Source organism: Podarcis melisellensis, assembly GCF_964234715.1.
Source record: "Podarcis melisellensis genome assembly, chromosome: 6".
NCBI classification, from domain to species: domain Eukaryota; kingdom Metazoa; phylum Chordata; class Lepidosauria; order Squamata; family Lacertidae; genus Podarcis; species Podarcis melisellensis.
In genome coordinates, this window is record NC_138538.1 from 47,320,307 (window position 1) to 47,340,805 (window position 20,499).

General features: G+C 43.9%; 2 protein-coding genes across 3 annotated transcripts in view; both read right to left on the minus strand.

The window, feature by feature from the left end:
• Window positions 1-1,870: 1,870 nt before the first annotated feature.
• On the minus strand, window positions 1,871-3,004 carry LOC309372572 (galanin receptor type 3-like; the record flags this gene model as incomplete). The annotated part of the gene is made up of 1 exon (XM_081916245.1): window positions 1,871-3,004. One exon carries the CDS (start codon window positions 3,002-3,004, stop codon window positions 1,997-1,999), a length of 1,008 nt encoding a protein of 335 aa, XP_081772371.1. The 3' UTR covers window positions 1,871-1,996.
• Window positions 3,005-8,874: 5,870 nt separating this feature from the next.
• SORT1 (sortilin 1) overlaps window positions 8,875-20,499 on the minus strand; it is a 49,521-nt gene continuing 37,896 nt past the window's right edge. For both annotated transcript variants that reach the window (XM_081915387.1, XM_081915386.1), the window contains exons 14-20: window positions 19,714-19,904; window positions 19,058-19,247; window positions 15,472-15,588; window positions 14,733-14,841; window positions 13,908-14,014; window positions 12,534-12,645; window positions 8,875-12,292 (exon numbers count right to left, since the gene is read on the minus strand). In XM_081915387.1, the coding sequence (XP_081771513.1) occupies window positions 12,278-12,292; window positions 12,534-12,645; window positions 13,908-14,014; window positions 14,733-14,841; window positions 15,472-15,588; window positions 19,058-19,247; window positions 19,714-19,904 (841 nt within the window). In that variant the 3' untranslated portion in view covers window positions 8,875-12,277. The remainder of the gene's footprint in view (window positions 12,293-12,533; window positions 12,646-13,907; window positions 14,015-14,732; window positions 14,842-15,471; window positions 15,589-19,057; window positions 19,248-19,713; window positions 19,905-20,499) is intronic.

A 20,499-nucleotide genomic window follows, 5' to 3' on the forward strand; every position in this document is an offset into this window, starting at 1 on the left:
TGCTGATCACATGGTCGGCGGTTCGAATCCCTGCGGTGGGGTGCGCTCCCGTCGTTCGGTCCCAGCGCTTGCCAACCTAGCAGTTCGAAATCACCTCTGGGTGCAAGTAGATAAATAGGGACCGTTTACCAGCGGGAAGGTAAACGGCGTTCCGTGTGCTGTGCTGTCTCGCCAGATGCAGCTTGTCACGCTGGCCACGTGACCCAGAAGTGTCTGTGGACAGCGCTGGCTCCCGGCCTATAGAGTGAGATGAGCGCACAACCCTAGAGTCTGGCAAGACTGGCCCGTACGGGCAGGGGTACCTTTACCTTTTTACTTTGTATTGTATTGAATAGGGTACTGGCATTTTTAATTTCTCCGTAACACCAAGAAGACAATCATTGTTGAATTGTCATAGGTAAAGGTAAAGGTACCCCTGCCCATATGGGCCAGTCTTGCCAGACTCTGGGGTTGTGCGCCCATCTCACTCAAGAGGCCAGGGGCCAGCGCTGTCCGAAGACACTTCCGGGTCACGTGGCCAGCGTGACATCGCTGCTCTGGCAAGCCAGAGCTGCACACGGAAACGCCGTTTACCTTCCCGCTAGAACGCGGTCCCTATTTATCTACTTGCACCCGAGGGTGCTTTCGAACTGCTAGGTTAGCAGGCGCTGGGACTGAGCAACGGGAGCGCACCCCGCCATGGGGATTCAAACCGCCGACCTTTCGATCGGCAAGCCCTAGGCGCTGAGGCTTTTACCCACAGCGCCACCCGCGTCCCGCGAATTGTCATAGGATATGCCATATTCTGGCATATAGTGCAGAAGAGAGACAATGTGGTGTGGTTGTTAGAGTGTTGGACTAGGACCTGGGAGACCAGGGTTCTAATCCCCACTCAGCCATGAAACTCACTGGTTGACCTTGGGCCAGTTACAGTCTCTGAGCCTAACCTACCTCACAGGGTGGTTGTAAGGATTCAATGAGGTTGGGGAGAACCAGTGGTTTTTTTCTAGAAAAAGAGGTGCCAGAACTCACCATAAATGCCTCCTTTGTATAATGGCAATGGCACCCACCTGAGGGGTGTCGGAACTGAGTTCCAGTGAGTTTTGGCTGAAAAAAGCCCTGGGGACAACCATGTATGCCACCTTGTTCTCTGCGAAGAAAAAGGTGGGATATAAAGGCAATGGAAAAAAGAATAATGATAAGTTTTAAGAGAAGCTTGGTGTGGGAAGATAAAGAGCTATATCTTCTTCACATTAGGGAGCTTCAGGTAATTATGCTGTATAGGATAATTTGGCTGTTAATGGTAGAGGAAAAATGAACCACACTCTTGTTTCTCACCGAGACCTCATTAGCCTATTCTACAAGTCAATAGATTTCTCAGCTCAAATATTAAAGGTTATTTCAGGGACTCTTAATTCCCAGCCCGGAAGCTTCAGCACAATTAATGTTCTCTCCAGTGACCCCTGTCTGTTGCTGCTACTAGAACCATTTCAGGTAAACGAACATGCAGTATTCCTTGGGAATGAATCTGTGTCCAATTAATGGCACAAACAAGTCAGAAATCACCAATTCAAAGATGTCGTTTGGTAGTCCAAACAGAAGGCAGCCCTTCTCTGCATGGATACGAGCTGAGTATCAACTTCAAGTTATAGTTACAATATGTTATTGGCAGAAAGGAACTGATCAATAATGTGAATCAATAATGCAACATCAAAAATGTCTTCATAAGGCATTTTAGGAAATGAAGCCCCTAGACAGGATTTAACATAAACTAAAGTTCTCCTGGGGTTACCATTTTTTTTCTAGAAGTAGATTCAAATATTTTAAATGAGTGCAACTAATTAAGTTCCCACATATGATTTTCTCCGTATGGGCTCTGTGTATGTCACATAAAGCAGGGACAGGGAATTGGTGGCCCTCCAGCACTGACGTAAGGGATCCCTCAGGCAGGCTACAGGACAAGAAATAATAAATTCTTGTTCCACACAACCTTAGCAAAGCGTATTGTACACCTTAGTCACGTGCTACCTGACACTTCTATCTTACCCAAATGGATAGGACCTACTTGGCGAATTCCCTTTCCTACCCTCCTAAAGAGGTTCCTCAGCCTGGCCTGGAACTGGAAAGAAAGGCAGAAGCAGATCATGGGGTTAATGCAGCGGTTGGCAAAAGCCAGGAGAGAAGTCAGGTGATAAGCCAAGTACATAGGGGCTGTGGTTAGCAACTGGTCATACTTGATAAAGAAAATCACCAGCCAATAGGGGAGCCACATGACCACCAGGGTCACCATGGTGACCAAAGCCATCACTGAAGCTCGCCAGTTCACTTGCAGGCTGGAGGCTGTGTGCATAGAGAGCCCTCTCCTAACCTTGAGGGTACAGACGATCCTCAAATAGCAGAAAACCATCAGCAATGTGGGAGGCAGGAAGCCCACCCCTCCCAGGAGCTGCAGGTAAAGGTTAACTTCCTTCCTTGCCATTTGGTTCACGCAATACATCTGCCCCTCCACGTGAATGATCTCATAATTAATCCAGAGCGGAGTGGAGAATATAAGGCAGGTCACCCAGATGAGCCCGCAAGCGATAACTATCTGCTTTTGGGAGATGGGCATCACTCTCATGGGGTGGAGGATCGCCGTATAGCGAAGCAGCGCGATGGCCAGCATGCTATAGAAGGCAGCAAAGGAGACCCACATGGAGAAGCTGTGGTTGGTGACGCACAGCAGGCGGCCCAGGCGCCAGTCCCTGAAAAGGATGTTGCCAAACATCACAGGGGCATTGTAGAGGAGGAAGAGGAGGTCCAGGATCACGATGTTGAGGAAGAGAGGCTCCGTCAGGCGTGAGATGTGGCTGCCACTCTTTCTTTGGAGACCTCGGAAAAGGATCCAGAGCAGCAAGCCGTTTCCAGGCATGCCCAGGAGGAAGAAGAGGACATAGAGGACAGCAAACACGTTCTTGCTATAAAGGAGGAAAAGGTCGCTCAAGCCAGAGCTGGTGACGTTCCCTGCACTGGAATTGGAGTCCATGGTAGCATCAGTTACTTATTTAGTCTGTGCCATAGAATTTTCTAGCAGTCTGCCAGTCTTTCTTCTGTTCCCTGGAAACAAAGATATGACTTTCAATGCACTCCGAAATGCAGCATTTGGGATAATCATGGAAATGATAGTCTTGTTCAAAGCAATCTGCACTATTAAGAATGAGGAAGGGGCAAGGAAGGTGATAGGAGAAACCTGACTTTCTACTTACGGCTTGCACAGGAAGAAGGAAGAAAGTCTGCATGAATTATTTGAATGTCAGTGTGTGCCAACAGAGTCTTTCCATTTGTACTTCATCTCTGCCCAGTGTTCCTTATTTAAAGTGCTCAGCAGAGTTCAGATTTATGGTGGGAGTCTTGCTTGTCAACTGTACTTGACCAAAGGGATACACACACACACACACACACACACACACTTACAGTCTGTCTCCTCCAAAGTTATGTGTATTGTGTGTCTTTGACACATAGGGAGGCATTCACTGCAATATACAAGCCATGCAGCATGCACAGCTGACCACAGCACCCCCCACCCAAGCAAATGGGCTTCTCCAGGGGTTTCTCTTTGTCAGAAGGGCATTTAAGTCTGCTTCCTTTGTCTTTGAACAAGGCACTGAGCATTTTTAATCTCAATACATTAACATTAGATGGGACAAAGAAACCAAAAAAGTACCACTGTGACCAAAATAAATCAATAGATTGCATGGTGTTTATTTTCCCCATAGGCTTTTTAATTTGTTTTCAATCTGAAAATTCTGTCTCGGCACATATGCCCACTTCAGTGGATCAGTTTTAGCTGGAAATACTTTACTCCATCCTGTTACATTGGCTAGGACAAAAAAGCACCCCCATGTAAAATTTAATTGGTTTTCTTGGGTTGTTGTTGTCGTCGTCGTCTCATGGTTGTTTTGTATTACTTTGTGTGTGTACAGAAAGATGCTATTTCCATCACACAAGTAAAACAGCAGCTTTAATTACAACCCAGAGTTTATGATTGTGAAAAGGACAGTGTACTAGGAGGACTATGGTGCACGCCTACTTCCATGTATATCCTGCAGTGAAAAGTGCACCAGGATTCACACCCCAAGGTCTGGCTTAGGGGCCGGAATAACAAACATGGATAAATGAGCTCTTACTCAAGTCTCTTTTAGATCACCAGACACCTGCATTGCTAGCAGTGACCCAGTATAAGTGCTTTCCTCCATGGAAATACACCCATAAAGAATTTACATGAAAAGTGAAATGAAGAATCATGTGGGTCTTGCAGGAAAGAATTGTAGGAAGAAGTCTATATACAGGTTCAACAAAACATACCAGGATTGTGTATTCTGGGGACAGAGGAGCTATTTGCTATGCCTGAAGCTTGTAAGGCTAGTTCTCAGAACAGACTTTAGTTTCACAACTGAGCCTCCATACAAACAGTCTTTACTTGAATTTTGATGCACATAGTAAGATACAGAACAGGGGGTTTCACTGGGATCTTTGTAATTTATTGTAAGGTGTGCAAAGAACTTTCATTATTGGATTCTATAGAAATGTGAAAAATAAATATATAAAATGCTCAGAAGATTATAACTGCCCTCCCCTTCAAAAACAGACTTCTGCGTAACCATACTTTGAGAGTGCAAGAACCTGGACCCAATCTCTGTCCAACAGATTTTCAAATTCAACAGATTTTTTTAAAATATCAGATTCATTTCTGTGTCACCAATAGCATGTTGAGATCATCTTCTTTCTTTCCCACAAAGAAATGCATCCTCTGTAGGACACATATGAAATGGCCCAGTGTGAACAACACATCTGAACAAGACACTGTTCTAAGATCTCTACCGTTTAACATGTTTAGGATGGAGGGACAAGTTCAACAATCCGGAAGGGTAACTTTAAAACTAAGGATTTAACAATGAGAGGATCTGAGGAAGCAAAGGATCATACCTCACTGCTGATGTCTGAACCGGATACCACTTAGAGAACAAAGCAAATGGATGCGTAAATTACGCTGGAGTCGGGAGCATTTTCCTTTTGCCTTGTCTTTGTCTCTTTTCAGAACCTCTGCAGACTGACTTAGGTATACAAACACACACACCCCAAGTGGTTCGGATGCTCTCTTACTGATGCTGCCACTAAATAAGACCTGCCTATCAGCACTCTTTCATCTGAGCACCAAAGGCAGCCAGCTCAGTCAGAGAGAATCATGTGTCGTATCATATTGGAGCAGAAATCAACCTAGGATGGAGTGAGCCATTCTACCCCTCCATCTCTGCTGGCAAAACTTAACTTCTTGAAAGTGAACTATTACTATTAGAATTAGTTTAGGGACCGTCCCTTTGGGAACAGATTGATAAAAGGGCAAGGGTTCAGGGGCTTCTGCTGAGCAGACATGCACCTTCACCAAGCATTTAAAGGCATCTAGGAATGGGGAGAGTAGCTGAAAAAAATATTAAATTCAGAGCCAAGTACCTTCAGGTATGTATATTTTTTCATACATGTAGTTGATGGAATAACCACATGCAAGCTGCCATTAGTTCTTTGTATAGAAGAACTTAGTACAGGATAGTACAGAAATGCAGTGATTACATAGAACAACTCACAATACAAGCAAGTACTGGAAAAACAAGTGGCAATGTGGATTTGGGGATTAGAGTCCCCCAAATGGTTTAGTCACACTTGATCCCGTGTAGCCAATGAGCTCACCCTTATAGTTTGGATCTGGCATTTGTTAATTCAACAGTGTCCACTTTTAAAGGGGGGGGGAGTGTGTGTGCCAAAAAGAGGTGCTCTACTTTGGGGTGTATTTCATTTTTCCTTATGGAAAAGGTCATTGGTAAGGCTGTATGACATATCTCATATCCATTGCAGTACACATGAGCAATTTCCCATTCATTCTTTTGGTGCCATATTCTGTCCTTTAGAATAAAAAGAAACTCTGAAAAGGGCATCCTTTTAAAGCGGAAAACAACAGGCAGATTGCAGGAAGCAAACTTGCAGTGTTGCAATAGAAGAGTGAGTTAGAGGATGGAAGAGGCATTGCAAAAAGCCACTTGATCCTTTCCCCTCCCCTTAATATGGGCCAGCTGCAGGGCTTTTTTTCAGCCAGAACTTGCCAGAACTCAATTCTGGCACCTCTCAGGTGGACGCCATTGCCATTAACAAGGGAGGTGTTCACGGTGAGTTCCAGCACCTCTTTTTCAAGAAAAATAGCACTGGCCAGCTGTATTCTGTTTAAATGTTTGCCTATCAAACATTTACAGTGTATATGCAGTCAAAGGATTGTGAGAATGCTTGTGATGGGTCCCCAAGTCTTGACCCCACATGGGCCACAAGATTTTAAAGGAGACGTTCTCAAATTACTCTTCCATTTTTCAAGTAGATCTATTTCTGTATTATATTTCAAGTCACACAATTTTTGACATTATTAGTCAAAAGATGTCTTGGAGGGCTGGCAGGTGGAAAGCAACTCGTGACATGACCCAGCCTGTTCCAACCGCTGGAGAGATGCTAATGAAGGTCTCGCTGCCTGTTTTTGTTTCAGAGTGGATGTCTTCGAGGCTCACACCTTTTGCTTTTCCCCTGTGCACATGGCATGCTCTGAGCAAAGGTAAACTTGTTATGCTAACTTCACTCTCCTAGTGAAGTGTGCAAGTTTGTTTCAAACAAACTATCCAGGCAGGGTGTGTGTGTGTGTGCTATGTAGTTTAGATACATAGACAGACAGATACATAGTTTAGTTTAGTTTAGTTTAGTTTAGTTTAGTTTAGTTTAGTTTAGATACATAGACAGACACACAGATAATAGGCAGGCAGATATAAATATAAATAAAAATTAGGTCTAAGTTTCAGGCACACAAAAACAGTGGCGTAGCGTGGGTTGTCAGCACCCGGGGCAAGGCAAGTAATTTGCGCCCCCTAACCCGTGGATTTGCGCCCCCTAATCCATGGATTTGTGCCCCCTAACCCTAACCCCCAGATGTTGCGCCCGGTGCCCCCCACGCTACGCCACTGCACAAAAAATATCTATTTTGCACATACAGCACAAAATGAAGATGGGGGGGAGGTGGCGAGGAAGAACACCAGAGAGATAAGAAAAATCAGAGCCAAGAATAAAACAAAAACAGGGCATAAAAAGTGGGGACTGGCGAGTGGTTGTGCGGCTTGATCCTCAGAATGAGATAAGACATTAAGCAGCAAATATGGGTCTGGAATCCTTGGGGAGGCCTAACTTGCAAGGGAAAAGTAGCAGCTGCGGAAGGAATTAAAAATCTTCCCCATGTACTGAAGCCCCCAACTTGATTTGTGGCATGCACACCTCTAAGAACCCTGACCGGGGGGGGGGGGGAGCTTAAAAATATCCCCAAGATGTGTCACCCTTTCTCCACTGATTCTCTTCGCATTGAAAAGCAGCAGCCCAGGTCCCCAGGTCCTCATTTGCCACTTTCTGATTCCATCTTAAGACTCTGTATACCAGCAAACACATTCTTAGCACAGGACATACAAGCAACTGCTGTGCTACTGCAGAAATGGGTTAGGGTCTTGAAGTAAATGAAGGGTATGCCATGCCCTTAAGGTGTATCTGATGCCAGGAATTCACAGGTGCCTGTGCTGGGTGTCAGAAGTGGGTGTCTGGGGCAGAGGGAGAGAAAGTACCAGTCTTTTCTTAGCCCTCCTATCTGTGTAGGAAAACATGGAGCTAAGCTTTGAGTCGATGTTGTCAGCCCTTACTGTGGAAGAGTCTACAGATTCCAAAGTTTTGCCATTGAAATGGTCAGCAGCAGCTTTTACTTTACATCCAAGGAAATAATTTCACGGCAGATCATCTTACTAAAACAGGTTGTAGAGTAAGGGAAAATGAAACTGCAAAGTTCAAAAGCACACCCTAGAGATATACCCTGGGCTGAATGGTCAAACACACACACCTTCCAACCTCTAGAACTATCTGGGAAATTGTAATGCAGATGAAATACTGCACACTGTTCACATGGGAAAGAGAACTGCAATATCTCCAACAGGGTAGCTGTTCGAGTGAAGGACAGCCAAGCATAAGGTGGCAAGACAGTCTTCTCGTTGCCTCTGCTTTTCCCATCCATATCCAGGGCAGGAAAGGCAGTGCTAGAAACCATAGACAGACAGGGGTTGCCTATCCCATTTTATTGTCGGAGACGAAAAAGGGAAGGACCAGCCTGCACACGCAACCCCATTGCAGCCTTGCTTACTGGGGTTGCACAGTGACTTACATGTTCCGGCAAGATTTCACAGGGCTGTTTGTGAGATCTCACTGTGACATCTCAATTCTGCAGTAGCAGCGGTGGGTAGGTGGGGTACCTGCAGTGCTTTTCCAAGATCTTGCCAGAACCCACCGCAGCCGCTTCTTTGGGGGAGGGTAGGATGCCCACAGCAGTGCCGCTCCTTGGATTCTGCCACCCAAGGCAGCTGCTTTAGTCTGCCACATGAACAGGCCAGTCCTAGAGACAAAACTACACCTTTACTTCTTATGTTTATCTCAGGATAATATTAACCTATGGAACTCACTCCCACAGGAGGTAGCAAAAGTCTTTAAAAGAGTCAGAAAAACTCATAGAGGTTAAGGCTATCAGCGGCTACAAGTCATGATGGTTGTGCTCTGCCTGCAGTCAGAGGGAGAAATTCTTTTGAAAACGTTGCTGGAAACTATTCCAGTTCTGCTTGAGAGTTTCCCAGAGTCATCTTGTTGGCCACTTTGGATTTGATGAGCCATTGGCCTGATCCAGCAGGCTCTTAAGTTGCTCAGTGCTGAGCAGCAGCCCTGAAAAAATGGCTAAATGATGTACGTTGCTCCTTATGATCGGGTTTCAGCAAGGTTTCACACTCACAAGAGTAAAGGCAGACCACATAAAAGCCCAATTTTTGTCTTTATTTCTAACCCAAATATTGCAAATATACAGAAAAATACCAGTACAAATTTATAATATAGCCAGGCTTATTTACAAACTCTATACATGGCTCCTTTATTTTTCTTCTGCACCTTGCCTCAGACTGTACATCTTAAGAAATTGTGTGTAGAGGAGTGTGTTAGCTATGGCTTTTTGTTATGTTATATTTTACAGCCATTATGCACATGGTCTGGTCTGGTCTGCCTTACAGACACATCAGGGAGACAATGATACTTCAAAGCTCATGCAATGGCAACATTTCCAGGACTGCTTTGTCACTTAGGCAGCACCCTTAGAGCAGTGACGAAGATGCAGTGTTACCTACATACTCAACACTATGGAGGACAAGGCTACTGTTGCGTACGGCAGCAAATGTGTGACAGTAACAAGGACCTGGTTAGTTTATTGAGGTTTGTAGTTCCTTGAATGCTCTCACTTTATAAGCCAATGTGCCACAATGTAGAGTGTCTTATGAGAGGGGAATCAACAGAAATGGAGCAATGGAACTGTTCATGCCCAGTAATGAACTCCCTTACCTAGCCACCCTTCCAGAGATGCTTTAATAAACATAGAAAATAGGACATATAATAGCAAGAGTAAGTAGTCAGATTATGTTCTCAGTGAAATGGAAAAGGTCGTCACCAGCTACATTACAGGCTTTCCATCACAATCCCAGCCCAGCACTTAAAAGAGTTTCAGCCACATCACATGGATAGTAAAGCAATTTGAACCTGGCTCTGCACAGAACAGATGTACACAAGAAGTTCAAATATGTTAAGAGCAGGGGTTTTGGAGCAGCTGTCAGACACAAGGTTATTGAGCCCCCTTCAGTTCCTGGTTGAGTTACTGTGAGTTTAATATTGACTGTAAACAGCACTCTTATTTACATGCAAGTGTGCTTCTGTACCAGGTTTAAATGGAGTGAGAATAAACAAGAAGTGGAATAAGCTACAAGTGTCTTCCAGGGACAAATGTTCCTCCTTGCCATGTGTTCCTTGTTGGTACCTTCTGCAAGGGACAAAATAATTTTATACCAAGGAAGACAATAACACCCTGAGATATAATCAAATGATGCAGTGATGTAAGAGAGGAAGTAAGGGCCCAATAAAAAAGCACAGTAAAGCCAAAGTAACTGTGGGGAAAACAAATCCAGGACAGACACTTTATTTCATGTTTCTGACTCTCATTATTGCCAAAAAGAGGGGTGGAAAGCTCTGTGACTTTAGCAACATGTCCTAACCACTAGGGCATAATTGATAGCCACTGAATATCTAACAAATCCTGCTTCTTTGAAGAAAGGCAAGTTAAACTGATTAATGGTGGAAATACCCAACAGTCAGTGCCTCCTGAAAAATTGCGGAGTGTGGCATTCAGAGGGTAGATGCCACTATGGAGAAGGACCACTTCCAAACTGTTGCTGGATGACACTCAGCAGGTTGCAGCATTACCAGCAAGTTTTCCTCTGATAATCTTAGGGAAGTACTGGGGCTGGGTAAGGGGAAGGTGGTCCTTAAGCATCACACACACCAGAGACCCTGGGGAAAATATGCTATGTGTCCCAGGGTTCCTCGTGTCTGGATGCATGCCCTAGCACCACAAGGGAGCAAAGGCAGCCTCAGCCTGAAACCTCCAGTGAGACCTTCCTGGTAGTGCTGCCTCACCAGCAGGAACACTTGGGGAATAAAAGCAGAGTGGGGCAAGTTCCAGTACTGTATAGGCGTTCATAGCAAGATTAAGGGAAGGTATTCAGACCCTGCCACGCTCCCAACACAGGTGAGTGGGGAATCATATTTTGTCTAGGGGCTTATCCACACTTCCTCTTGTCCTGCTGCTTTCCTCCAGGGAAAACTGCTCTTTAGCAATAGATCTTAACAAATTGCAACCCAACCCGAATCGCCATTTGTTGCGATCAAGCACAAAAGAGTGGTTTTCCCTGGGGAAATGCAGCAGGAAGTGTGGACAAATTGTGACTAATCACTCACCTATGCTAGAATAGAAAAAAGTCCTAAGATAAGTGTAAAAAGTACCACTGGGGACCAAAATTCAAGAAAATACATTACTGAATGTTATGAAGGTCTTTCAAGTTCAAACATGTCTCTCCAAGCATCTCAGTCCCTTCAAAGCAACAGAAGTCGAATATTACCTATGCCACACACTGGCTCAATACTTTGTGTTTCTATGGATGCCCTATAGTAAGAATCCCTTGGTTCTTACTATAATAGCTACTGGAGTGGGATGCCTCCGTCGCCAATTCACATCCCAACAGGCCAACTTTTAGCTACTGAGTTCAAGAAACTTAACTTACTACCTTCTCCAGGTTCAATTCCACAATACCCTCTGTGAACCCAAAAAATATTGAGAAATAGTTATGATTCCACATGGCACATAACAGTCAAACTGTGTTGCTGAACAGAAGTCAGAAAAACATAGTAGCAAAGCGGTGCATGTGTAGCAACCACTGATCTACGTATAATCTAAAAATATAATGAAAATTAGAAACAATACATCATGCTGCTGCTGGTAGCGCAACAAAACTTTCCTTCAAGAACCTGATTTAAAGCAAACAATTTCTGTTCCTTCATAACACTCTAAACAAGTCATATTTCTGGAATATCTGTATACTTAGTCTTACAGTTGATAAATTTACCCCCACCCCCATGCTTTTGCTTTTTAGATTTATGGCAACACACATGCCGATTTCACAGTTTAGTTCCTTGGAATCGGAGAGCCACAGAGTTGCTTCTAGCCTTGGAATAATCTCTGCTTTGCACGGCACACACCTGCCCAGTTGATTACATTTCAGTGAAAACGAAAAGCAACCCTGTTTTGGCACACAGCCCCGGGATGCTGGTTAGCTTTCTCAGTCCCTGCCATAGCATCTCATTGCCCTGCTTGCTAGGAGAAGTGCTGCTCACACTGCAACAGCTTCAAAGCAGTGTCATCACAGTGTTGGAGTGGAACATGTCCCCCACCCAGGGATTTGGAGCCTTCTCCTAGTAGCAAGGTATGTTGTACCTAGTAATGCTAATATTTAACGAAATGTTGCTTTCACATTCCTATTTAGTTTTCCTTTAAGAGTTGGAAAAAATCTGATTAAAACAAAGTTACATTTCTTTAAAAAAAGGTTTCCCTTCTTCCTTATTCAGAGCTGCAGTATCTCCCCCTTCTACACCCACCCACCCAAAGCAGTTCTTGCAGCCTTCTTGGTTTTAGACAGTTTGATGGAAGCAGTAGGAACACAGAATCCCTTGGATACGGAAAAGGCATTCAAATTAGAAGGAAAATGAACCGTCTGCATTCGTGCCCTTCTGTAGCAGCATCTAAATCCATGTGAATCCAATTCTAGTTAGATCTGCAATATCACTATTCCAGAAGGTCCTGGGAAGAAAAGAGGGGAAGATAATACTTCTTGTTAACATTTGATGATCATTATTCTTTGTGGTTTTGCTGTGGCGAATACAACCCACTTAGCCCCCCAGAGATATACAGCTGTTTCTTTTTCAAAGTGACATAAGCCAAAATCACATGCTTGGGGTTCAAATTTATCTTTCTAACCCAACATGTACTGCTCAGAAAGATGCATGGTGTGCACACATACACATCAGTTACAATCACTTGCCTCATCAGAATCATCATGGTAGCCCGTTTTATTGGCATCTGGTGTGTCAACTCCATCAAAGCCGTTAGCTTCCGCATGCTGCTGCAGGACAGAGTATCGGTGAACCAGAAACCTAGGGGGCATGACAAACACACATTAAATGAACTTGGCCCTATGGCAGTAGCATCAACATTCTTCGAACAGATGTGAATATAACGTCCAGAGACTTTTGGAAGAACTTTATATGGGTTGCTGCTGAGACACCATTTCTCTGGCTGTTTTATCTGGTCTAAGCCAATAAGCATTGGGTAACTTTAGAACCTATATAGGATTTTTTAAAAAAACCTGGCAGTGCAACAATGCTACATGAATCCATCTGTCATTTTGGGCTAAAGTGTCGTAGGCATGCAGCTGGCATGTAGTTTTATCTCTCCTAGCAAAGTTGTGGAACAGGTATTGGGATGGATGAGGGATGAAGGCAAGAATATAAGAGTCTAGTTCAGCATCCTCTTCTCACAGTAGCCAACTAGATGTCTATGGGAAGCTCAAATCAGACAAGACAGAGGTACCGTGGGCAGGCAAGCCTGCTGATCTAGGAATGTTGTGACCAGGGTTGCCATGATCATGTTTGCAGTTTGGGGGTTCTCCTGGACTCAGAGCAGTTTATGGAGGTACCCATGACATCAGTTGTCAGGCACTCCTTATGGGCTGTGGTCAATTTGCCAGTGGCATTCCTTTGTGAAGAAAGTGGATCTGACTATGGTAATTCATGCCCTGGTTACATCAGATTGGGTTATAATGTGCTGTACGTGGGTCTGCTTTTAAAGACAATTTAGAAGTGCCAACTGGTGGAGACTGCTTGGCCCCCATAAACAGCTGTAGCCTGATATAAAGCCTTATCTGTACTAACTACAGTGGTTGCCAATGTATTTTCAGGTCCAATCTAAAGCACTCGTTGTTAGTTTTGAAGTCCTAAAGCATTTGGGATCTGGTAATTTGAACAATTGCTTACACTTCTGTTTGGGCTCCAAGACCAACCACAAAGACCTACCACTAAGATCTATCAGGTCGACAAACATAAGAGCACCTTTCAGGATGGCCCTGTCCCTGTGGAACTCCTTCCCACAGAAGCCTCTCTGGCTTGTTTTAAATGGGACTTACTGACTTCACTATCCCAATCTGCTTTTAACTGAATAAGGTTGGTGATTTTATAGTTACAACTCCTGCTGTTTTATGTATGTGTTATGTTACATGGCTACTGTTTTCCTGTTTTGAATTGGTTTCATGCTCTTAATTCTGTGGTGGGAGCGTCTCTGGCACTGAAAGGCAGCATAAAAATAACTGAATGATAGTTAAAAGTAAGAATGATCTTGCCAATCCCTTCCCAAGGCTCACCTTCCTCCACAAACGTATTTCTTAATGATGACTACTCCAGCTACAGCAGCCATAAGCATCAAGCCTATTACAGCCAGGATGACTGGAGTGGAGTTGGAGGAAGTAGACTGTACAAAGAAAAGAGAGAGATGCATCAAGATTTTATGACAAATTATTAGATCACTTCAATTACCAAGTCATTTCTATAATGATTCTCCTAGCTTATTCTCCATACCTCAAGTACTTACTCTCTTGCCCTGCATGGATCACAGGAGGATTATAAAGATTTGGGGAGAGAGAATGAAACAGCTGATTTTGGAAAGGGTGAAATTTGACTACTTGGTTCAGAATGCCAAACCGCACCACAGCTTCAGCAGCCAATTTGGAAAGCTCATTCATTTTACTGCTTGAACAGAGTCAAGGTTAATATTGGCAAAGCATTTTAAGAAAAACTGCTTCTCAAATATTAACTACAAATGGGCTGTTTTTCAAGCACTCTTTTTACATTGGTTAGATTACTCTCTTTCTCCCTCTCATATATATAGGCAGCCGGCAGCCTTTGAACTGTATGCAGCCCCCAGCCCAATTTCAATTGACCCCCTGCATGCCATCACTGCAGGCCTCTGACAAGAGTGATCTGTACTCTAGCACACTGGGGAGGAAAAAGAGAAGGGGGTTCAGAGAGAAAAAGGGTGATTCCACTCACCAGTGGCTTTCCCCTGCCAGCATGTGGCCTCACACAGAATAACCCAAGGAAATATGGCCCTTGAAAGAAGAAAAAGGTTGCCCACCCTTCCTCTATCGCTTTGCCCCACTACAGTTCTTTCTGCACTTTTAAAAACTCACCAGCTGGCTTGAGTTCAAGTAGTTGCTAGTGCATTTTTTCTTCAGATCAGTCTCTTCACGAATGGGATTTTCCCCACCAACACATTTGTCTCCTGGGATCTTCCGATATCTGAAATTCAACAAGAGTCTCAATAATCTATTATTGCGAAGCTTCTTTTATTAGTGACATCTCTCCAAGCCACCTAAATTAGCTAACCCCTTCATTTCCAAGCATCAGTGGGAAGTCGAGAATATGGTTTCTTTCAGGGCTGAGCACCTAGAGAGGTATGCATGTCAGGTCTATAGGGCTGCAGTGGCCTCCAAGAAAACATGGAAGTCACATGACATGAAAGTCCAGAATTCTCAAACAATAAATGCAAACATGGCATGCTAAATTATTTCAGCTGCTTCTAGTCCACAGAATTTACAAGCCAAGATAGTTCTATCTTGAGAACTATCTCCCCACCCAATACAGAATACAGAATGAATCACCTTAAATGTATTACAGATGGCTATACTACATCTTCTACTGGGAGATATAGTGCCATGGTCACAACAGCAAGGGGCATATTTTGATTCTAAGGGAGATTCGTACTGTTCCAGAAACATAGCGTGTTCAGAGAGAGAACAATTTTACAGCGTATTTGCAGGGCATCGAATATAGTCCTCTTCCCAGTAGACTACATATATCTGTTTTATAAAAACAAGTACACACAGGACCAAGCCATCTCCTCCATCTATTATAATAATAGAAAATTACCCGCTGGTCTTTAGCCGCTCTCGCTTCCCATATAGACAAAATTCTAGGTCATGCCCCTTCAGCTCTGGCTGCTCCACACACTTGGAATGGTTTTCTGGACGGTAGTAACCAAAATCACTGCATCACAAATCCCAAGAGTAGGAAGACAGACATTAACAACCCACACATGGTATGAGTATCAACTCATGCATCACCTCATTATTGCTGCAACTAAAAGACCTAGTATGTGGTTGTTCAAACTAGAATTATACATTTTTAAGGGTTATTTGGGAATTTGGTGATAATACTTCACATGCCTAGTTGTATCACTAGCCCATTATACTGACAGAATATTCAGGAGGAGAAACTACCCTATGATGAAGCATCCAGTTTCTTCAGGGGTGGCAAATACATTTCAGCCCAATAGATGCATTGAGGGTTAGCCATACTGCCAAGAGCCACATGCCGGCAGTGAGTGTGGTTGAAATGGGTATAGCCAACACACACACCAAACAAACAAGAAGACAAATGCTGATTAAGTTGGTGCTGCAGAGGGGAGAATTCCCTGTGTTTTTTCTTCCCACTGCTAGCTTGGGGGCTTTCCTCCTACCCTAGAGCTGTAATAGCAAGGAAAAGAAAAATGTCTTCAAAGTCTTAACTCTTAATGACACTGCACCATAGGGATAAATGGTTCCCATGCTAGAAGACATTAGAAGAAAGGGGAAAGGCTTTAGAAGACTTTTCTGTTTCCTTCCTATAGGAGCTCCTAACAAAGGCACTGCACCAGAGGGAGATGTGGAGCTTTTCAAAAAAAAAAAAAAAGAGGTGCCAGAAGAAAAAAAGAAGGTTGTGGGTCACCAAAAATGGCAGGCTACAGGTTCGCCAACCCTGAATTATTTCCTACCAAGCATTAGCAATCTAATTTGCTAATATGCAGCACACGTATCCATGGCAATGAATGTGGCCCTGAATGGAAAGCAGATTCAGTGTCAACAATGAACCCATGCAAACTGAAAAATTAGAACAGAAACCCATTTCAGTGCTGCTTGATAAACTGGCTGTGAATGAAAATGTTTTTTAAATATTCAAAAAGCAACAGCAGGTGGGAGATGATAGAGATATTGGGTACTGATTCCTTCTAGGGCCCTTTAAAACAACCCCACAACCAGATTGACATCAATGTTGTTACTGGTTTTGTACAGCCTCAAAATCTATTGTGAGAAATCCAGATTGATCTCTCCATTTCCCTAGCACTCAAAAACCAGTGCTAGGCTAAAACTTGTCCTCCAATTTTGCAAGGTCATTTGCCCCTTTGCAAACTGGGGAGCTGTTTTCTGCACCTTTCATCACTGCTACATTTGTAGAAATTTGTGTGTGTGTGCATTGCTTGTCTTATTCAACCATATGAGGTGGCTAAGGAACCCTCTTTTTCCTCACTGAGCTCACTTGAAGTAGTTCAGAACTTACACCGGCTTCCATTTCAACAAAACATCCTGGAACACCCACATAACTATGTGATGTCAGCAGCCATATGGGTATACCAGGAAGTACTGCTGGGATGTAAGCCAGCATACAGAAAGCTTTCCATGGCTGCAAGTGTGCACAAAATTTCAGCTTTTAAAAACAGCTTCTTAAAGCTTGGGTGTTCCAGGAAGTCCTGCCAAGCTGGAAACCAAAATGAGGTCCATGTTGCTGTGAGTGTGGTGCTTTTGTTTATACAACATTTCAAGAGAAAAGCAAGATGCTTTAGCCATCTCATAAGGTGGCGGTAGTGGAAATATCTGCTTATTTCCACCTTGCTCTTTTTGAAGGCATGCTCAGTTCACACATACACTGCCCCCTTGAGTGGTTTTAAAAAAGAAGCCATTCGGGTTTAAGTCCAGCACTGTTCAAGACACACATTTATTGCAGTAATTTGTGTACTCTAGACCAGTGTTTCCCAACCTTGTGCCTCCAGCTGTTTTTGAACTACAACTCCCATCATCCCTGACTATCAAGACCAGTGGCAAGGGATGATGGGAATTGTAGTCCAAAAACAGCTGGAGGCACAAGGTTGGGAAACACTGCTCTAGACTATGGCTCTGCAAGTTTAAGGGATGCAAAGGCCATGTTCAGTCTCGTTATTTTCAGGTATGAATTAATCATATACCAGCAAATTCAGTTTGTGCAGTTAAAGTGAATTTGGCCCTCTTGCACAATAAACCTGCTTACAATCCCCACCCACCCTGCCAAAACACCCTGGGATTTTTCTGGTAACAAAAGGGATGGGGAAATGCACTGGAAAGTGTGAGATGCTGATGTTGTGCAGCATTATATCTGTGCAAACAAATCAGGATGAATACTCAGTTAAACAGGTCATCAGAATGAGCCAGTACTGTACATGCTAGAGTCCAGTAGAACAAGCTACCAGCAACACAGTTCTGCTCCCTAGTGTCTGAACTATTTTCCGTCTTCTTAAATTACACTCCACCCTTTTCGTTGTTCATTTTTCCACAGCTGAATGCTCCCCACAGAAGTTATTGTGAGGGCCTTTTTAAAGCAGCACACACAAGCAAAGCTGAACATCAGACGTGACTATTTACTGCAAAACCTAGCGGCTTAAAAGCCATTGACATGCAGCTTATTTTCATGATCAAGTTCCCAGCCTGAGACTACAAGGAAAAGAATAAACAAGCAAGCAGCATCTGCTTAAGACCCTGAACCACAGGAAATCTCAGTAGGAACTTCTCATGGTCTAAAGCTGTGTGCACACCATACATTTAAAGGACATGACTTCCCCTAAAGAATCCTGGAAGTTGTAGTTTGTTATGGGTGCTGGAAACTGCAGCTCTGTGAAGGGTAAATCACAGTCACCAGGATTCTCAGGGGCAAGTCATGTGCTTTAAATGTATGGTGTGTACACAGCCCAAGTGTAGGATATGTTTATTGTCCCTAATGCTGCCCCTCTCCCAACACCCCAGTTCCTGTCCGAGAACTTCAGTTCCTGCCAAAGCCACATTTTGGATCTGAACAATGAATTTGCATAATTTCTTTTAGTGAAGAGGATTTCTGCCACTTTTGTCTCAAATAAATGGCGTAGATATGTGCATCTGCATGACATCTGTTTGTGAAAGATCTGCCTGCTTAAAATCTTGCATGCTCCTTCAGCCGCAGAAAATAGACCAACATTAACCTGCACATCTTGTTATACTGATAATGGAATCTGGATTGCAAAATGTGGCATTTCTTCTGAGAACCCCCAGGTTTCACCATATTTAATCAATGTTTAATCACTTGACTGCCTCCTTGAAAAACCTCACACTTATAGAGTCATAAAACCACAATTCTACATATGTCAGGAATGGGGAACCTGTGGCCCTCCAGATGTTGCTAGGCTGCAGATCCCACTAATCATGCTGGCTGGGCTAATTAGAGCTGCAGCCCAACATGTGGAGGGCCACAGTTTCCCCATCTCACTATTTCAGAAAATGAACTGCAGAGTCTGATTTAATATTTCAGTGAAGCTCAAAGGTGGGAGGGTGGGAGTATGGTCACTCCCCAGGCCATTTCAGAACAGAAAAAAACACAGCCATGGAAATAGATTATGGGAGGAACTCTCCAAACATACCAGAGGAAGTCACCTAATGTGCAAGTGCAGACAGATGGTTGCTTGGTCACAACGTAGTCTCGGCCATTCTGACAGAAAGATGACTTGCGAAGGCGCAGGTATTCCTCCTTGTAGCCCAATATGCAGCCATCTGCAGGGTCATTGGGATTGCTGGAGTGAGCCAACCACTTTGTGTAGTCCTTCTCCATACCTAAGGAGGGAATAATGACCAGATTCCTGAGATAGCCAAAAACTACTAAAATTCTGTGGGCTTTTCTGTAGAATTCTGTGGTGCAATCAGCCACAGAACTGGGGCAGGTACTCTCTGGAATTAAGGGGAGCTGCAGGGGCTGGATCCAGCCCAATCACCTTCTAAATCCGGCCTGCGGACGTCCAGGAATCAGTGTGTTTTTACATGAGTAGAATGTGTGCTTTTATTTAGATGCATCTCTGGATTATTTGTGGGGCATAGGAATTCGTTAATCCCCCCCCCCCAAAAAAATAGTCTGGCCCCCCACAAGGTCTGAGGGACAGTGGACTGGCCCCCTGCTGAAAAAGGTTGCTGACCCCTGCTCTAGTTGCATCACATTTTTTAAATTCACAGATACAGTCAAGACAATTTGAAGACAGGCAGCTGGCTAACATTCTTATTTGTTATAAAGGAAGAGATTACTCACACTCCCTGTTGAGAAGATCATTAAAGTCAATAGTATACGAGATCCACTGACGAGACAGGAAGCTCTCTGTAAATCCCCAGATGCTAACATTCATCGATTTTGCTCCTGGTTCTGATGCCAGGCCAGTAAACGTCATGGGATCCTTACTGAAAACATAGTTGTGCCAGCACTGCCCTTCGTCTGTGGAGAACCTGAAACAGATAAGATTAGGAATGGAGGTTTGGCATTATCACTGTGGTTAATTTAGACTGACAGAAATCCTAACGAAGCTTAAGGCAGCCACTCTCAAATACTGGGGATGCAAGACAGGTGACAGGAATATTAGACTAAACTTCATGCTTACTTGCCACTTTGCATATCAGAACCTTGGGTTCCGCTGTACTGTGTCCGTTTCTGGGCACCACAATTTAAGGAGGATATTGACAAGCTGGAATGTGTTTAGAGGGACACCAAGATGACCAAGGGGCTGGAAACCAAATCTTATGAGGAATGGTTTAGGGAGTTGGGTGTGTTTAACTTGGAAAAGAGGAGACTGAGAGGGTGGCATGATAGCCATGTTTGAATATCTGAAGGGCTGTCACATGGAAGAGGGAACGAGCTTTTTTTCTCCTACTTCAGAGGGCCTTAGGACCTGAACCAATGGATTCAAATTACAAGAAAGGAGATTCTGACTAAACTTTAGGAAGAAATGCCTGCTGTTAAGAGCTATGATTCCCTCGGAAAGTGGTGGACTCTCCTTCATTGGAGGTTTGGAAACAGAGGCTGGAGGGTCATCTGTCAGAGATG